This window comes from Moschus berezovskii, chromosome 9 (assembly GCF_049115385.1).
Source record: "Moschus berezovskii isolate FMDL1 chromosome 9, NW_MosBer_1.0, whole genome shotgun sequence".
NCBI classification, from domain to species: domain Eukaryota; kingdom Metazoa; phylum Chordata; class Mammalia; order Artiodactyla; family Moschidae; genus Moschus; species Moschus berezovskii.
This window is the reverse complement of record NC_142468.1, coordinates 27,190,445-27,210,393: the sequence shown is the minus strand read 5'-3', so window position 1 is coordinate 27,210,393 and position 19,949 is coordinate 27,190,445. Positions and strand designations below refer to the sequence as shown.

The 19,949-nt window shown below is 45.7% G+C and overlaps 2 protein-coding genes across 13 annotated transcripts in view; one reads left to right on the top strand and one right to left on the bottom strand.

The window, feature by feature from the left end:
- Window positions 1–6,450, top strand: part of SYNE2 (spectrin repeat containing nuclear envelope protein 2) — a 330,412-nt gene extending 323,962 nt beyond the window's left edge. For 10 of the 11 annotated variants that reach the window (XM_055435962.2, XM_055435957.2, XM_055435963.2 and 7 more), the window contains 7 exons: window positions 41–243; window positions 1,261–1,461; window positions 2,424–2,552; window positions 3,566–3,757; window positions 4,446–4,529; window positions 5,017–5,066; window positions 5,396–6,450. In XM_055435962.2, coding sequence (XP_055291937.2) covers window positions 41–243; window positions 1,261–1,461; window positions 2,424–2,552; window positions 3,566–3,757; window positions 4,446–4,529; window positions 5,017–5,066; window positions 5,396–5,618 — 1,082 coding nt within the window. In that variant the 3' untranslated portion in view covers window positions 5,619–6,450. The remainder of the gene's footprint in view (window positions 1–40; window positions 244–1,260; window positions 1,462–2,423; window positions 2,553–3,565; window positions 3,758–4,445; window positions 4,530–5,016; window positions 5,067–5,395) is intronic. The other variant, XM_055435961.2, reaches the window with a different exon arrangement.
- Window positions 6,451–14,937: 8,487 nt separating this feature from the next.
- ESR2 (estrogen receptor 2) overlaps window positions 14,938–19,949 on the bottom strand; it is a 47,759-nt gene continuing 42,747 nt past the window's right edge. For both annotated transcript variants that reach the window (XM_055436379.2, XM_088840286.1), the window contains 2 exons: window positions 17,792–17,972; window positions 14,938–15,256 (listed from right to left, as the gene is read on the bottom strand). In XM_055436379.2, the coding sequence (XP_055292354.2) occupies window positions 15,070–15,256; window positions 17,792–17,972 (368 nt within the window). In that variant the 3' untranslated portion in view covers window positions 14,938–15,069. The remainder of the gene's footprint in view (window positions 15,257–17,791; window positions 17,973–19,949) is intronic.

The window sequence follows — 19,949 nt, the reverse complement described above, 5'->3', positions numbered from 1 at the left end:
GCATTATTGCTTCTTTTTATTGGCGGCTTTTTTATTCCAGGTGCCTTTGACAGATGGGAACTGATCCAAGCACAAGAACTTCACAATAAGCTCAGAAAAAAACAAAATCTGCAGAAGCTGAACTCTGATATCAGCAACATCACCCCTTGGCTGGAAAAAACTGGAGCAGAGCTGGAGACGTTAAAGCTGGCAGAACCTCCCTCTGATATGCAGGAAATGGAACTCCAAGTGAAGAAGCTGAAGGTGAGCGAGAGTGTGGCGGGGAAGAGGGCTTCAGAACGCACGTGCAGACACTGGCTGTGTATAAGAGCACGTTAGATCTGCTGCTGCGTCAGGGGCGGCGTGCAGGCAGCTGTGCTCAGTAGTCTCTCCTGCTTCACTTCTGAAACCAGCAAGGAGATGGATGAAGATTTGTATTTTAATTCAGAGGAGAATCTCCAAATGATCCCAAAGCCCAGAGCAGTGCTGGGGAGGTGCATCTCCGATCTGACTGCAGAGTGGGCCCCTAGACTCTTATGGAGGCACCAGTGGCCATGGGCAGGCAGCTTAGAAATACCTTTCCAAACTATGTGCAGGCAGCACTGGGGGTGGTGTTGAGGGTGGGGAGAAAGATGGCTTACCCACTGACAAATTCTGTAGCCTGATCTGTAGCTCAGATCAGGAGTTATAGCAGAGCTGTCACCCACACAATCAGCCCTGGCCCCACCAGAACTAGCCCTAGGAGAGGGGTGGTTTGAACCCTGCACTTTGGGAGTGCTCTGCACATGAGCCTGGTCTCCTAAGAGGACCCAGGATAGGAGTTTTGGGGTATCCAGGCAGTCTTCACATTTGTACCATTGTTTTCCTTTGTGCCTTGATATATCAGGGGTTACCATTCATTCAAAGAAATAACACTTTTGTGATACCTAAGAGGCAAATGCTGGATAGCTTCATGTGTTTTACCTGGAAGACTTTTAATCTGATCCAGAAATGTTATTAAGCCAAATAGAGGTCAGGGGGTCCATTCATGCCTCCGGTATAGCTGGTCCACCAGGAGACAGGCCGCCGCCCTGGGCCTGGTCAGCTGGCCAGCCAAGTTGTGACCTTGTATGGCAGCTGCCTCACCTGATGCCTCTCAGCCAGTCACAGGCCACGCTGCTCTCGTGTCTGGGGCCAAAGCTCGGAGGACTGTCTGGAAGATCTGTTCCCCACAGGGGTTCAAAATGAACCCCACATCACTGTTTTCAGAGTGCCTGACCCAGCCTTTTCCCTCTGTGGTAGGAGATGCTGAAAGCCTTTGACACCTACAAGGCCTTAGTGGTCTCCGTCAACGTGAACAGCAAAGAATTTCTGCAGAGCGAGAGCGCCGAGTCCAAAGAACTCCAAGATAGAGTCGGGCAGCTGACCCTGCGCTGGAACACGGCCCTGGGCGCAGTGGAGAGCTGGAGAGAGGGTTTGCGGCGGTCGCTCATGCAGTGCCAGGTATGCCGACTCAGCACCGAGCCAGTGCTCAAGGCCTAGTCCGGGGCACAGCCAGGCCCACATGGGCGGGAGGAGAGATATTTTTATCATCGTCAGGCTGCTCTGGCACAGCCAAATATGGCTGGTGCTTAAGAAGCATGTGCTTTACCATTTGTCTCCCAAGAGGCCCACCTGCTGTCTTCTCAGTTACCTGATGCTCACTCTGCGTTTCCCACTCTGCCGCCCAGGCCCACCCATAGTATACGGGTTCCAGAAAGCGTTCCAGTAGGCTGGAAATGTCACACCAGCACTGCACCGTGTCTGTCCTTTTGCCAAGAAGGCTGGTTAGCAGAATGATTAAGCGATCTGGCCCTGGAACAGGGAGGCAGCTTAACCCAGCTCTGTAGCTTGAGTAGCTGTGTGACTGTGGGGAAAAGCACTGAACCTTCTAGACCTCAGTTTTCTCATCTGAAAAATGGGGATTATTCCAGTGCCTACCTCACAGGGTATTTTCTACAGCTACACATGTGTAACCTTGGCCCAGCACCTGACACACAGTAAATGGCCAGCCCAGGTTAGCTCTGACCCCATCTTAGAGAACAGGAGCCCACCAATGAGCCTACATGCAGATCTGTCCCTGGGCCATAGTCTGTTCAGTTGAGGGGTCTCCCTCAATCACTGAATCAGCACATTGATTTGAGTAATTTGTGTGGGGCATCCTGACACCCACCTTTCAGCTAACACTTTGCACTTGGCAGAGTTCAGCATGCCTCCTGGGACGTGCCAAGTGCTTTCCTGTCCTGCTTTCCCTCCTTTGGGGCGGGGGCGCCCTGGCATCTAGTTTAAATCTGGCCCTTTTAGTCACTGAATAAAACCCAGAAGAGCAAGTGATGTTGATGGATTGTCAATAGCAAGCTGCTTCCCAGCACGCCTGCCTTCCCAGACTGAGAAAGGGCAGTGCTCTGATGTCTGTTGTTTTGAAGGACTTTCACCAGCTGAGTCAAAGTCTGCTGCTGTGGTTAGCGAGCGCTGAGAGCCGGCGGCAGAAGGCTCATGTCACTGACCCGGAGGCAGACCCCCAGGTTCTCCTGGCGTGTCAGGAACAACTCATGGTAAGTTTCCACCTAAGGGACCCTGCGCTGCCACTGGCCTGTGCAGGACCTCAGTACTGAGTGGCCTCACCTGGCATTTCTGGAAATAATGTCCACGGTGTTCTGCCCTCATGTTCCGGGTTGGCATCCCTCCACTGAAGTGGGATGAGTGCAAGGATGAAGCGCCGTGGTCCAGAGCAGGAAGTCTAAACCACTGTAGAACTGGGGTTATAGGCGTTTAGCAATATCCTGAGAACCTTAAGGTCGTTTAAAGTCTTTTTCCCTTGTGAATAGAGCTCATTTGGGAAGAAATACGGTGTTTGATTGCTCTGCAGCCCTGATGAGCTATATGAATTTGCTATATCCACATATACTTTTTCCTGGAGGGGGGGGTAGTTTTGTTTGTGTATGTTTCACCAGCAAGTGAAGATGAGACCCATAAATTCTCACTTGCACTCAGGGTGACATTTTTATCCATGCATTTGTATGTGGTTTAATATTTTAAATTTAATTGAAATGCTGGTCATTGTTTAAAAAATATTTTTTGTGTTAAAATCTTTGTAAAGCCCCACTCTCCAGAGCCGTGGACTTAATTACTTTAAGTAGACACACATTGTCTAGTGGCTACCACTTTAGACATCGAGCAAGACAATACAAGCAGATTCACTTGATCCCTCTCTTTCTAACCATAAGCTGCGCTCTCTGAATTTATCTACTTTAGATTTTCTCTCGACTTCCTACCATTACTGGATGAGGGCCTAGTCTTCCCAAACCACCATCTCACTCATTTCCTCTAATTTTCCCAGCATCACATCTCCAGAATGACAAGGAATTTTAAAAAATAGGGATGGAGTGTGACCAACTTGCTATCTAGATGATGCCAAGCTTGGGACCAGCAAATAGGAGAGGGGGTGGTTCTGGATGTGCACCAGCCACCATCCATCCCAGAACTTTCCCAGCACTGAGAAAGCGGCTCTGGCCACACTTGCTTCCCTTTTGATAAGCAACTGTTTTACACACTTTTTTATTCCTAGCAACTGGAAAAGGAGCTAGTGGAACGTCAACCTCAAGTAAACTCCTTACAAGAGATTTCCAGCACCCTGCTTATCAAGGGGCATGGAGAAGACTACATTGAGGCTGAAGAGAAGGTCCATGTTATTGAGAAGAAACTCAAACAGTTACTTGAGCAAGTGTCCCAAGACTTAGTGTCCTTGCAGCGAAGCCAGGTGAGTCCCCTTGTAGCTCTTAAATATAAAATTGTGCTGTTAGATGCAAACGGAAAAGCTGTGTTGCAGCCCTGCTAGGGGAGGGAGGATTCCTGCCCCTCTGCCAAATGGCCTGAACAAGTTACCAAAGCTCTTTAAAGTCGTTTTGTCATCTATGAGGAGGTAACAGCAGCAGCCAGCAGTGTGGCTGGGGGGCGTGTGGAAAGCAAGCCAAGCCCCTCCGTCATTTCTGCCTGCATGCCCTCACTTTGCTCACGTGACAGTTCCTGGGCCTCCCACTGTCCTGGTCACTCTCTTCTGACCACTCTGATTTGTCTACCTTCTCTAAACTGTGGTTCAGCTCAGAACAGGAGACTCACCAGATGTAGGGCAGCCCTTCCCCTCCATCCCAGAGGACACATCTCCCCTTCTGTGCAGCCCAGATCATGTGCCCAGCTGTCTGTCCCTGCTCATGTGGGCTGCGGGTTTTTAATGCATGTGACTGGCCTCACCTTGATTACAGTCCCTCTAGTCTTAAGAAAGGACATTTTAGAAGCCGGGAGTGAGCACACTAAAGAGCCTCTCCTTCTAGAAAGATCAGAGTCGGGGAGGGGTAAGCGGTACAGTGAAGAAACTGCAGGAAGCAGGTTCTGTGCTCTTGAGACTTTTCAGAGCCTTCCGTTTCCCTGAACTCTTGTGTGGATTTCAGAACCCAGACTCACCTCTGCACAGCGTGGATGAGGTAGACCACGGAGAGCCTCTAGCAGCATCTGCACCAGCTCCCCAAGCCAAGGTGAGAGCCCCTTTCCGCCAGGGGAACCACACTAGTTACTGTTGAAAGTTATTGAGATGACAGGGACTTGGACCTCCACGCCCCCTTCCAGTATTTCACGATAGTGCAGATTTCTGCTTCAATCTGCTGATCAGTGGAGTGGCTTACTCCAAAGATTTGGAGGAAAAAAAAACTTCTAAGACCTAACTGAAAGGCTGTCCTGTGCTCAGTACCTTCCCTGGGATTATGGAAGTTGGGAGCCCTCCGGGCAATGAAGGGGCTTCTTGATCTCTCCATCAGCAACAGCTCAACAGGCTGGAAAAGTGATACTCTTGCTAGTTTAACCCAATATTTTCTTACCTCAGAGTGTAATCTCGAACGTAATACTCTAGTCTCAAAAGCTTGACAGGAAGACAACCTAAGAAACATGTATAACTTAAGAAAGAATGTTTTATCACTCACAGAACTAAATTATCTTCCCTTTACTAATTGGATTATTCTTATCCAGCAGTTCGAAGCAGAGAAAACTACAAAAGAGAAGAACAAGACCACCAGCAGGTAACTGTATCACAGTAACAGCAGTGGGTTCCCGCCCTAAACTCTCCCCGAGCAGGCTTGCCAATGCCTCTCTCAAGGTCTTTGTAAAAACTGCTTTTCTACCATTTAGAAAGGGTAGAGCTAGGCTTCTCTTCCGTGCTGGGTCCTAGTTTCAGAACTTGGAATCTTTTAGTTGCAGCATGCTGGCTCTAGTTCCCTGACCAGGGGTCAAACCCAGGCCCCCTGCATTGGGAACACAGAGTCTTAACCAGGTCTTTACACAAGCAGGGGCTCAGGTGACGGGATGTCTCCGGAAACTCCCAGTCAGCTCTCACCTCCTCTGTTGCCAGGGTGCCCGGTCCCGCTGCCCCCGAGAGCTCCAAGCCCCAGCGCTCCTTCCTTTCTCGGGTGATCAGGGCGGCACTGCCCCTCCAGCTGCTCCTGCTGCTGCTGCTGTTCCTGGCCTGTCTGCTGCCCTCCTCTGAAGAGGACTACAGCTGCACTCAGGCTAACAACTTTGCCAGGTCCTTCTACCCCATGCTGCGGTACACCAACGGGCCACCCCCCACATAGAGGCTCGGCCTGGCCCGCAGTGCCATGCCATCAGCCTGTTGACTTGGTGTCCAACCTGTGACTGACTCTGAGCATTTGTCCAAGGGCCACCAGCTGTGGATACCTCCCTCTGGGCTTGACTTTGGAGACCTCTCTCAGGACCCTGGGCAGCAGTCACTCGGGGCAGTTTGGCAAAGCTCAATTGATTGGATTCGGGATCTTTGGAAACAGCAGTTTCCTGAAGAGCCAAGCACTTTGTGAATTCTGATTTGTCAAACCACATTATTAAAATGTAGTGAATATGGTCAGTGAACAGTAGTATTCATCACATAGTATATATATTACAGAAACAAGCAGATTCCATCTTGGAAATGGTTCATAAACTCACACACCCTTGGCTGATTGATTGAAACAATCATATTTAAGATGTTTGTTTAGAATTAATTTTACTTCAGTCAGCAGCAACCTTAAGCTCCAGGTTATAAAAACAAAATGATTTGTTCAGTACTTAAGTCTGCTCTTTATACTGCTTTAAATTTTTAAAGAAATTATATTGCATGGATGTGGTTATTTGTGCATATTTTTTAACAATGCAGAATCTGTATGAATAATGTAAACTTTGATTTTTTTAAAACAAATTTTAGCTTGAGCTTTTTTGACTAATGTACAGTAAATGCCAATCCACGGACTTGATAGGGACATTTTTGTAAGTTAATTTTGTAAGACTTTTTCACACTTAAAGTGATGCTTCAGGTTTTAACTGTTTGACCATGGGGGACTGGTGCAGAAACCTGAAGCTGTTTGTGATATGTACAACTCAGATGTTTCTCATTAAAACAAAACAAAAAAGCCATACCTTTGTCATAGTGGATTATATTTACAAAGCCATTAAATGTCATGTGTAATCCTCCATAGAGCAAAAAATTATTTTAAAAATATTTGAGGGGATTTATGGGTTTTACTAAGTTTGAGCTAAGACTTATATTCTACTGCTTTGTAGGGGTGATGGGGGCAGCACAAGATGGATGTGAAAGGATCATTTCACTCAGATTTTTCATCCCCAGCTCCCTCCAGAGCCAACTCACACATAGTGTTTAATGAATGTTAACAGACAAAGCCATCTGCCTTTCCTGCAATTCCAGCACCACTGTCTATTTCCCACCCAGACGAAGAGTGTATTGTTACTGATCCAAATGGAACAGAATAGAGAGCCCAGAAATAAACCCACACACTTACAATCAATTGATCTTCCACCAAGGAGGCAACAGTATAAGTGGGAAAAAGACAGTCTCTTCAGCAAGTGGTGCTGGGAAAGTTGGACATCTGCTTGTAAATCAGTGAAGTTAGAACACACCCTCACACCATGCACAAAAATAAAATGGCTTAAAGACTTAAGACATGATACCGTAAAACTCCTGGAAGAGATCATAGGTAAAACATTCTCTGACATACAGGGCACCAGTGTTTTCTTAGGTCAGTCTCCCAAGTCAATAGAAATAAAAATAAATGGAATCTAATCAAAATTAACCAGCTTTGGCATAGCAAAGGAAACCATTTGACAAGAAGACAACCTACAGAATGGGAGAAAGTATTTGCAGACAATGCAACCAACAAGGGCTTCATTTCCAAAATATACAAACAGCTCATACAACAACAAAAAAAACCCAATCCAAAAATGGACAGAAGACCTAAATAGACTTTTTTTTCAAAGACAGACAGATGGCCAATAGGCATGGGAAAAAATGCTCAACGTTACTAGAGAAAAGCAAATCAAAACTACAATGAGGTACCACCTGACACTGACAGCCATCATCAAAAAGTCTACAGTGCAGCCCTGTGTTCACTGCAGCACCATGCACAATAGCCAGCACATGGAAGCAACCTAAATGTCCATCAGCAGAGGAATGGGTAAAGAAGATGTGGCCTGTGTGTATACACACACACACACACGTACACACACACACACACGTACACAGTGGACTATTACTCAGCCATAAAAAAGAACAAAACAATGCCTTTTGTAGCACCATGGATAGACCTAGAGATTCTCATACTGAGTGAAGTAAGAGAGACAAATATCATGATGTGGGTTATATGTGGACTCTAAAATAACTACAAATGAACTTATCTACAAAAGCAAAGTAGTTACAGATTAGAAAATATGCTTATGGTCACTGAGGGGTAAGGGTGGGAGAGGGATAAACTGGAAGGTTGGTATTGACACATATACACTGTTAGATATAAAACAGATAACTAATAAGGACCTACTGTATAGCACAGGGAACTCTGTAATGACCTATATGGGAAAAGAATCTAAAAGAGAGTGGATATATGTGTAACAGAGTCACTTTGATAAACACCAAAAACTAACAACATGGTAAATCAGTTATGCCTCAGTAAAAAAATTAATAACAAATGCTGGAGAGGGTGTGGAAAAAAGGGAACCTCCTACACTGTTGGTGAGGATGTAAATTGGTGTAACCACTGTGGAAAATAGTATGAAGGCTCCTTGCTGCTCCTGGTGCTAAGTCACTTCAGTCATGTCCGACTCTGTGCGACCCCACAGACGGCAGCCCACCAGGCTCCCCCGTCCCTGGGATTCTCCAGGCAAGAACACTGGAGTGGGTTGCCATTTCCTTCTCCAATGCATGAAAGGAAAAGGGAAAGTGAAGTCGCTCAGTCGTGTCCGACTCTTTGCAACCCCATGGACTGCAGCCTACCAGGCTCCTCCATCCATGGAATTTTCCAGCCAAGAGTACTGGAGTGGGGTGCAATTGATGAAGGCTCCTTAGGAAGGCTAAAAATAGAGTGGTCAGCCACCCCACTCCTGGGCATATAGCCAAACTATAATTTATAAAGATAAATGCACCCTTGTGTTCACAGAAGCACTATTCCCAGTAGCCAAAACAACCTAAATGTCCATCAGCAGATGCAGGGATAAAGGAGATGTGGTACATATATGCTGTATCACTCAACTATAAAAACAATAACACCAGCTGCAGCAACATAAACACAACTTAGAGATTATCATGCTAAGTCAAGTCAGAAAGAGAAAGACAATATGGTATCCCTTATATGTGGAATTTAAAATGTGACACGAATGAACCTACCTGTGAAACAGAGACAGAATCACAGACAGAACAGACTGGTGGTTGCCAAAGGTGGGGTTGGGGAAAGGATGGAACGAAAGGTTGGGGTTAGCAGACACAAGCTTTTATATAGAGAGTGGATAAACAACAAGGTCCTACTGTATAGCACAGAGAACTATAATCAATATTCTGTGATAAACCACAATGGAAAAGAATATTTAAAAAAAAAAAAAAGTTGCTTGGTTACCTGGTCCTAACCTGCATCTCTTGACACTCACGAGATACATGGACTGGAAGCAATCCCAATACTGCCCTCCTTCTCTGCAAAGTGCAAACCTCAGGGGAGCCAGGGGAGCTTGTCAGTAGATGAAGCCCAGACTTCAACACCGGTGGCCCTGCTGTGGCTCAGACCCTCCAGGACGTGCACAGTTCACCAGCAGCTTTGCGTAAAGGGATCAGCTGAAGGGAATCTGTCTTCATTTTACCATGCAACCTCCAAGTCTCTCTTAACTCTAACATAATTCATCTCTTTTCAAAGATTACAATAACCCTACAGGGAAATTTAAGTGAAAATATTACCACCACTTTTTAAGTTTAGAAGGTCACGCCCTAAACTGATGGATTGCATACCAGGACTTTTATATTTGTGAGCTGCATTTTACTTGATCACACAGTGCATTCGTTCATAAATCACAAGTGTGAAATTAGCTGACTAAAGATTAAATTGCTGCTGTTTAATTCAATATGTAAGCATTTTGTTTATGTGCCTTTTCCCCGAAAGAGTGTCTGATTTTCATCAAATTCTTAAAGAGCTCTGCAAACCTAAAACAGAATTGAATTCAGAATAGATTGGGAACACTGATGACTTAGCCTAATTATCGAAAGTTCTTATATTCCCAACAAATACATTTCTAAAACCAAAACTATGGGGAAAAAACCACTTTATTTAGCTTATGTCACATTAAACTTCTTTCTGCAACAGTTCCATAGACATTAAAGGCACACAGCAAAGAAAAAGTCATACCTGGAGGAATGGAAAGCAGATACCAAAATCTGCTTTCACACAACAGCAAACATTCATTTGTCAAAAGGCCCATAATTAAAAGCTTGCTTAATGGTACAAAGCATTCATCTGAAAAAAAAATCATAAATTATAGCGGGCTCTGAGGTACACAGGATCATCAAATAACAAAGTTAGAGGACCTACAGTCATGGCACTTAGACACCCAGCACAGAGAGAGAAACGCAGCAGCCCAGACTGTAGGATCACAGGAGCTGTTCAGGACTAGCATCATCAGACTTTGGTCCTTCCCATAAAGGAAGCCCACCATCCCATAACACTGACTGGCCCCACAAATAAATAAGCATTCAGAAAAAGAAAAAGGATCCTTGATTCCAATTCAACAAAAAGGGTTATAAGGATAACACTGCAGAGAATGCACATCTTCCAGCTGCCACGGGAGCTAAAGTTCCAGCAACTTGGAGAGCTCTACGAATAAAGGCATGTCTTTAAGTGCTGCAGTAGACCAGACTCAGTGAGGAAGCGATGGTGCCTAAAAAGTGTGAGAATTTTACACAGGTAGGTTTCCAGGGAATCTACCTTACAGCAACACATCTGGGGAATAGTAGCAGACAGGAGGAAGCGACAATAGTGCTGCCCACAAGCTTAGAAGCCCAGGATGGGAGGGCAGGGATGAGAGAATTCATCTTTTATCCCCACCTGTTTCCAGGGCTGTTATTCTGTAAAGATCCCATCTACATGGAGAAGGTAGATGGTACAGTAGAAGGAACCACAACATAATCATCTCTGCTCCATGCACCGAGACTACACTCAAGCAGCAGACTCCTGTGGAAGCAAGTCTATAGCAGGAGCCGTGCTTGCCGGGCAGGCTGAAGACCTGAATTCAGGTCCAGTTTCTGCCATAAGTAGTTGTACGATCTTGGGCAGGTCTGTGTACCCCTCTGGGCTTTACACATGTATAAACTCCTTGTCTACAGGGGTATTCTGGAAATGAGGCCACAAGCAGTCCCCACTTTCAAACAGAGTAGCCACACATGTCAGACTGCATTTGACAAGTGGATTCTGCAGTCTGAACATATTTTTCCTTTAGTTTTTTAAAGTTGCAATGATTACTTTCAGCACTGGAACTTCAACTGCCTGTGTTCAGCTCTGTCACTTACTCCCTATATGACTTTGAGCAAATCTACTTAGAACTCTAGTTTCCACAGTCAGAAAACTGGGGTAATAGCAATTAGTATGGGGATTGAATATGAATGCATGAGGCACTGTGTCTGGCACACAGTCCGTGTTCCACAAATATTTTTAGGTATTAATGTATTTTTATCATTTCCTTCATATAACCTTTATAATGTCCTTTTAAGATTTTTTAGCAGCTTAAAGAAATGTGTCAAATCTTATATAAAAATGTTTGGTTTCAAAATAGACTAGAAACTGAAGGTTCACCTTTGAATTTGAAAAAACGTTAATATATGCAAGTTTCTTAGCAGATTAAAATAACCAAACTGTTTTCACATGCTAGAACATTCTAGAATTGCTTCAACTTAGCTTTTACATATATATTATATATATATGAATATATAACATAGTTCTGCCAAGAATTGGAACTAATAATTTTTTATGAAACTAAAAATAATTGCCCTTCGAGTTGAATTAGCAAAGGAAGTAACCCAGATAAAGACTGTCTCACCAGAGAGCTTTTGTTGATTTTGCATTATTTTTTAAATACAATTAAGACCCTCCAGAAATGTTTTGAAGCTGACAACTTAATTTTCTGTTCCTAATTTCTGAAGAAAAATCAGTTCAAAATTATTTGAGGGTTGAATCCTTTGCAGTTCGTCCTGGTGGACACTGAGCGTGTGAGAGGCCTGAGGCCAGACAGGGAGGACGTTGTGAGGGCGGAGGGAGACAGAACGCGGACAACTCACGGTGCATTCTCCCGGGGGGGCCCATGAGGGTTCTCTTTACGGGCTGCCAGCTCTCCTGGGAACCTGCATGAACACTGTCGTGAACACTGTGTTTTCTATATCAAGAATATTCCATGTTAATTATTTTATTAAAATTTGTCTATATGATTCCTTTATTAGACACATGTTTTTGGAATTTAGCTCAAATCTCACTTATCTCCCACAAGTAAGTTTCTCACATTAAATGATCAAAGTGAAGGAAAGGAAACTCACCATATGAATCTAAGGCAAAGCTGAGCATCGCATCACCGACTCGATGGACATGAGTTTGAGTGAACTCCGGGAGTTGGTGATGGACAGGGAGGCCTGGCGTGCTGTGATTCATGGGGTCGCAAAGAGTCAGTCACGACTGAGAGACTGAACTGAACTGAACTGAAGATGTATTTGGGTTGGTAATTTTTTTTCCCAATACTCAGTTAATTCTTATTTACAGTTGTCACAGGTCCTATTCTCCCAAGTTAATTACTTTTAAAAACTGAACTTGAAAACACTGAAATCTGTACTTAGCTATGGGAGAATTTTAAGTTGCCCATGGCCCATTTGGGTGGTTGCTGTTAGTTACCCAGTCATGTCTGACTCTTTGTGACCCCATGGACTATAACCCGCCGGGCTCCTCTGTCCATGGGATTTCCCAGGCAGGAATACTGGAGTGGGTTGCCATTTCCTCCTCCAGGGGATCTTCCCTACCCAGGGATTGAACCCAGGTCTCCCTCATTGTGGGAAGATTCTTTACTGTCTAAGCCAACAGGGAAACCCTTTGGGTGATTATACCCTTTGGGTGATAAGATACCCTCCAAATAGAAGACATTTAAGAGAAAGCACTATTTAAGAGAAATGGCTCATCTTTAAAATGAACATGGAGGGTTTACTCAAAACCCATAAAAACAGCAGCCTGATTTTGCAGTTTGCAATCCTTACAGGAAGGATTTGGAGCGACTAAGAACAGATGTATACACTACATCTGAAAAGGGGAAAGGGCCCTAGGGTATTCAAAACAAAACAAAGAATACCTTTAAACTACATACCATATTATCTCAACTGCCTGCGTGGCCCAGATGCCAGTCTAAGAGACAGCCCTGCACCAGGGCAGCCTCTCAGGTTGAACTGACTCACCGGTATCCCCAGCACACCAGGTGAGATCACAGCCAAGAAGAAATGACCAAAAGCGTTAACATCCTCCTCACGGGCTAAATCCAAATGCAGTGAAACAAGCAACCTCAAGCAGCATACAGGAGCGTTTATGGGAGATGGGCAGTGGGCACTGAAGGAGTTTTCATGATAGCAAGCGCCATGTGGGTGACACACAGGGTTTGGCACAGACAGGTGCTTCGACACCCGAGACCAATCGGATGCCTTCCTTGGCGTCCAAATCCAACCTGTAAATCTTCATTATGCAGTCGTGGGGTGGTGGCTTGAAACTCATTCTGTATTATTTTTGTTGTTTTTTTTAATGTTATTTTTTTCAAACTGGTAGTTTTTTTATAAATACAATTAAGAGAAATTCATCAGCAAATAATTGTTCTTCAAATAACTACCTTCTTTGCCTCCCACTTCCCACTCTCTAGCCTCCATCCCCTTGTTTGCCATACGGGGTCCTACACTGACTGGAAAGAAAGAAAATTGACCTAAAAAACACTGGTTCCCTGATTCCTATAAAATCTAAAGTATCTGCTGTACTGAATCTCACTAAAGCTACAACATTGAGTCACTAAGAATAATGTCAAATCCCCTCGGAATATAGATAACACACTGTTCTTCTTGGTACATGGTCAAGTGTTTCTGATACAGCTTTGCTCAACATTTTTTGTAAAACTGCATCAATATCAAAATTAACAATTATTCAAGATCACACTGGCAGAAACCAACCTTATGTTATTGAATATAATCTTCCTAATGACTTAGATTTACTGTGGTGAGCTCATTCTGTATTACTGTTTTCAAAAAGAAAATGTGTTTAATCTCCTATTACAAGGTAATTTTTAAAAACATCACAAAAATCACACATGATTATCAAACTGCTCTCTTCCAAAGTATAGACGTAAACTCGCTTTATGCATTCACTATGCTCCTGAAAATTTGTACGGAAACTTAAAGTTTTAAAAAATGAGTTAAAATTGTAATTTCAGAGGTGCTTTATCATCACGTCCTATTTATGTTCCACTTGGAATAAGAACTAATATTTTACTAAGTTTTTATTTCACCCAACCCACCATATAAATGTTCTGATAAGAAAATATTTTAAAAGAACCGTAGGGTATAAAAGGCTTTTTTCTTGCTATAAATAATTACCCTAACTATCTCTCTTTTCTAATAGAGCTCACAATCTTGTTCAAGTGGGGTGCTCATCCCGTCTATACAGTTTGACCCTGAACCTGACACGCTGATGCTGACGTGTGTGTAGCTATTCATCCTTCTGTGGATCAGCACACCTCACGCACACAGTGCAGTCAGCCTGCAGTGTCCCTGTCTCCCCTGGGTGGCTGATATGGCAGTTGTGGCTGCCCCAGGGAAGCACGGTGGCTGACCCACACCCAAGGAGAAACCCCATTCCTGCAAACACTGGTCCTTTCTCCAGCACACATGCTGAACTCCTTGGGACACAAGAGTTTTAAGAAAGGCAATTCCAGGAGCAGAGTATTTACATCTCCACATTTCTTCTCCATGGAGGTGGAAACACACACACACACCCCAAATAATTCACAGGCTCTCTGAATGCAAACCAACAGGGGTGAACCTGCAGGAAGGCAGCAGCAAGGTCTTGGGGGAAGAATGTGGCTCCCATCCCAGCCTGACCACTGGCTCCCTAGGTCACGTTCCCTCTGGCCTTGGACAGAATCATAGCAATGTATGACCATCCATCCTCACAGGCCTGTGAGGTAGGCATGTGGAACCAGTTAGCTGACGGTTGTTGTGGCTTCCAGTTCTACAATCAAGCAGTCCAGAAGGCAGTATACAAAGGACTACTCAAAGGGCAGCTTAAGTGGCACAGAAAAGGTTAGTCCCCTTCTGCGCATGTCCTGCATTTTCTCCCCTTTCTCCCTTGACAGCCCTTCCAAGTCAGTTTCCTCCAGTCACTCCAAAATCCCTAAGATATTTTCCAAAGAATGGGAGGGAGATGGGAAGTAACAGAGTGACCACAATGAGATCCCATGAGGCCAAGCCAGACATAAACCTTGTACTCAAACTCTGCCCCCTGATGACAAGGAGCACTGGCTTTTGCACCCTGACTCCCAGGAGGTGGGGAGGTCGGGGAAAGATGGCATCGAGGAGCCACAGGAAGGACCACATAGCAGAAAGCCAAGGAAGCCCGCCCCCTTCTGCCGGGGCTCACAGTTCATGCTGGAGTTCACACTTCAGCCTCTGACCTCTGCAGCCTGACCACAGCTCGGGGCTGGGCGTCACTGAGCCTGGGGGTTCTGGGAGCCCTCTTTGCTCTCACTGTCCTCCACCAGGTTGCGCTCAGACCCTGTGACCAAAGACTTGTTGCTGCGAAGCGTGTGGGCATTCAGCATCTCCAGAAGCAGATCGTAGACGGGGACCACATTTTTGCACTTCATGTTGAGCAGGTGTTCCATGCCCTTGTTACTGGAGAGACAAAAAGGTGTTGAGATTCCTTCCTGAAGCAGCCACAGGAAGCCTGACAGCCCCCGACTCTCCCCCATGGAGCTGGTCCTCACCTTCACCCCAGCACAACCCCCAGCCTTCTGCTCTATGGTTCTTGCATCTGGCTCCTCCAATGATCTGCAGGTGAGGATGAAGCCAATGTCCTGTGGACCATGGTGTCCCACCCCCGACCCCCAACAACTTGACCCATAGTGTGATGGGGTCTCTGAACACCATAGTTACATATTCATGGTCTGTGAAAACACTGAACTATTGCTCCTGGGAGAAATAAGGGTTAGGTTCTGAGAGATCCGGGTCCCAACATTTTCATCAGCCCATTAATACATAATCTTGTTTCTTCTGAGTTATTGTTTAAAGGGCATTATTTAACATAAATCATTGATTCATTAACATTTCATTCGCAGCCTATAGCACTAAAACTCATGCCTGAATGAAACTTATCTAATACGCATTTTCTCTGTAAGCACTTTACAGGCTTCTTGCACTTAGGAACTAGACAATATTTTAGCACTATTCTTGGGGATCCTTTTTAGACTGTGAAGTCTCCAACAAAGCACAAAATGCCCAAACAAGGTACTAAATAGACCATATAACACACCATTGTTTACACTCTGAGAGCAGAAATGAGAAGGCAGAGCAAGCAGCACCTGGTATGACCTCTGCTGGGAACCTAAGTGTGGGTAACTCAAATTCTCTGCCAGTCTGCATATATCCTCGAATGACCTCAAAAGTACCATGAGTATTGATTTGGGGGTTACAAATACACTTTAGCAAGCAGGCAAATTCACAAGTAGAGAATCTGTGATTAATGAGGATGGACTGTTTCTGCTCTGCAAATGGTCGTGTGCTGAGTAATCATTAAAGAGTAAACAGAGCAGAGTTCATTTCCACTTCCTCCCCCTTGTTAAAATTCTTGAGGTGTGCTATCCTTTCTCACCGCCCCTAGACTTTCCTCCTCCTCAAGGGAGCATTTACCTTCCTTCCTCTTTTCCACTCCTCCAGCCCCAGCACCCCATCCTCCTCCTGGGTGATGACCAGCACTGAGCCTCACGGCACGGGCATGAAGCCACCATCAGACACCATCTCCCTCCTTGAGTGCACACAATTCCATTTCCTGGATACACTCTATCCATGCCCTGCCTTCCCAAACCTACTGGGCTCACTAGTTCTCTTAGTATCCTGGTATATCGCAAGATGGATAAGGTAGACTTGCCACCTTGAAGGGAAAATGAACTCCTGAAAGGGAAGGCGGGCATCATCAGTACACACACTGATGGCTCTTATAGGATGCGGTTGTCATAGCAGCTTTATGGTGTCTTGTTAACAAGCCCAAGCTCGCTCTGCTTGCCACATGATAGACGGCAAGAGACAAGGTGTTGAGGAAGGGAATACAATTTTAGGCTGACCAAGAAGATGGCAGAGTAATGTCTCAAAATAACCATTTTATGAGGGTCTGGATGCCAGGTTCTTTTATAGATCAAATGTGGGGGGAGATAGGGAAACAAAAATAAAAAGGCCATTAACCTGGCAAGTACCTCCTAGAATGGCAAACCTCAGGCAGGGGATGTGTTGCAAGGATATATAATATCCTTATATATAGCAAGAAAAGGACGACTCTTAGGGAAGCCTTTGTGATCACCCCAGATCACCAGCCCCAGAGCTGATCTAGAGAAGCTGGGTTTAACTTCTCTAAGAAAACACTCAGCATCCCAGTCCTGTGTAGTGCAGGAAGATGGGGCAGCTCACTTTAGGGCAGGAACTAACTACCCTTTCAGAATCCATAAACAAGCTAAAATCCCCAGCAACTGAAAACCAGATAAGCCAGCACAATGTTGCAGGGAAAAGCCAATTCTGGCTCCGTGTTAAAACTATTTCTTTGACTTGCTTTCTGTTGCTTTTGTTGTTATAATCACACAAGATGACTTGCCTTGGAGAATCCTGCCCCTCTGCCTGACTTACTAAAGTGTCTTTGTTCAGGACCCTGTCCACCTATAGGTGTCAGGAAGGAAGACACTAACACATCCCCTGCCCGAGGTTTGCATTCTAGGAGACATTTGCAAGATTAATGGCCTTTTTACTTTGTTTCCTCATCTCCCCCCACCTCTGATCTCTAAAAGAACCTGGCATCCAGACCCTCAAAAGATAGTTATTTTGAGACATTAGTCTGCCATCTTCTTGGTCAGCCTAAAGTTGTATTCCCTGCCTCAACACCTTGTCTCTTGCCGTCTATCTTGCGGCAAGCAAAGCGAACTTGGGCAGGGTAACAAGACACTATAAAGCTGCTCTAACGACCGCATCCTATAAGGGCCATCAGTGTGTATAGTGATGATGCCTGCCTTCCCTTTCAGAAGTGCATTTTCCCTTAAAGGTGGCAATTCTACCTTATCCATCTTGAACTTGCAAAACCCTTTTCCCAAAGCTCTTCACCCTTCTGTAAGCATCTGCACCTTCCCTCCCACCACACACCCAGTGGAGCAGACCCTGTAGGGATCGTACCTGGCGTGCCTGACGTGAGAGAGGAGCATCAGCAGGTTAGCCAGGCGCACGGACTGCTGCTGGGAGGACATGCCGCTCTTGGCAATCACCCAGACCAGAGCGTCCGTCACGGCATTCAGCAGGTGAGTCAGCTTCCGGCCACTGTCAGCCTCCTGGGGTGCTGTAGCTGAAGGGTACATACCTGGACAAAGAATTAAAAAGCCATGAGTCACTGCCCTGAGAAAACAGAAGTCATGTGCTCAGCCATTAGGCATGTGTGTGCTAAGTTGCTTCAGTCATGTCTGACTCTGTGTGATCCTATGGACTATAGCCTGCCATATATCTCTGCCCATGAGATTCTTTTTTTATTTTATCTTAATTGGAGGCTAATTACTTTACATTATTGTATTGGTTTTGCCATACATTGGCATGAATCTGCCCTGCCCATGAGATTCTCCAGGCAAGAATACTGGAGTGGGTTGTCACGCCTTCCTCCAGGGGATCTTCCCTCTACGTTCTCAGGAGGGAGGCCAACGTGGTCTCAGTTGTTCTGACATCTGCGTGTCTGGTGACACCTTAAAAGCATGGCTTCACCTCTGCATGCTGTCTACTCCCCCAAGAGTCAGCCCTGTCATTGAGCTGGAAGGGAAAGCTGGCTGAATGCAGGCAGTCTCAGCAGCCTCTCAGAGGGCTGCCAGGCCCATAAGTGTGGCCGTGCCACAGTAGGAAATGTATCCAGCTGCCTCAAACCATGACATGGTACCTCTCAGCTGCAGCAACAATACCCATATGGAGATGGCCGGGAAAGTGAGGTTAATCCAACTCTTAGTCCCCAGGAGGGCCACTGGTCTAAGGGGAGTTTACTAAACAAACTAATCACCACTGCTATGCAGCCCCCCACCCCTTACATGGCAGGGCCACTGCCACCTCACCTCTGTCCAGACTCTTGGCATTTCACTTCAGGTAATGCCTTAATGGAGCAGGAAGACCACCGATTTGCAATAAGACAGACCTGCTTTATATTCACCATCTCTTGCTCTCTGACCCCCGACTAGTCACCTGGCTCTTCCAGCCTCAGCTCCTCACTGAGCAAAGCTTACAAGCACGTGTGGCCTGAGGTCCCCACAACTACCTCACAAGGTAGGTCACCTCCCACTTCCTGCCTGGCCCTGTGTTTGATTCCCCTCTGACTCTAGGAGCTGAGATACCTGGCCTCCTGAAAGTTACAAAATAACTGCTCAGTTGTGTATCCTTGCCCCTACCATCCCCCTCCCCTACCAACCCTGACTTTTTGATTCTGGGCAACAGGGAAGTAATTCACTTCTCTTCCAGGCTTTGGATTTCAAAGAATAAATAGCAAATACATGAAATCAACAGGGGAGCTGCTGACTTTTGACTGTGATGAGAACAAAGGATCATCCACAGAGTTTGTTTTGGCAGCTTTTGTTCTCTACTTTTATTGGCATTTTCAGTTTAATTTAGGCAACTCAGTTCAGCCCAGTTCAATTAAGGCAAGGGACATACTGAACCACAACCATGCCAGCGCAGCGCTTTACCACGTCCCTGGGGGCGTGTCCCTCCATGATGTCTCATGATGCAGATTTAAGATACTCATCTTTGGCCCAGAAGCTGCTGGTCCAAGCCACCTGCTCACCTTGTTCCCCACAGTGACTCTTCCTGACTCCTCCACATCCTCAAGTCTCCCACTGTCCCCCACGGCAGGTGACTTGCCCTCTTACTGCCCCACCCTCCACCCAACACGCCCTTGAGTAACCAAAATGGAAAATGCAGATCACGAAGCACCCTTCAATGACTTCCCAGCTCTTGGGGTGGAGTCCAAACCGCTGAATGCCATTATCAGGGTACCAGACCTCTCTCTGCTCTTTTCATCGTCAGTTCCCAGCACGCCTCAACTTGAGCCATAGGTGATGCACTGACCATGCTGAACGTTCTGCTTAGACCCGCCCTTCCTTCCCTCCCCTCCTCCATTCCACCTCCTTCTCCTTTCCACACCCCTTCCTCCGGCTTATCTACATCCACTCCTCCTCTAGATTCCATACATTCCGTGTGCCACGCTCCCAAGACTCCATGTGCTTTCCCAGCAGAGGGCACCACATTGTGCCACAGGCTGGAAGTCCTCATATACATGCTCTGACCCTCAGCAAGACTGGACATAAGT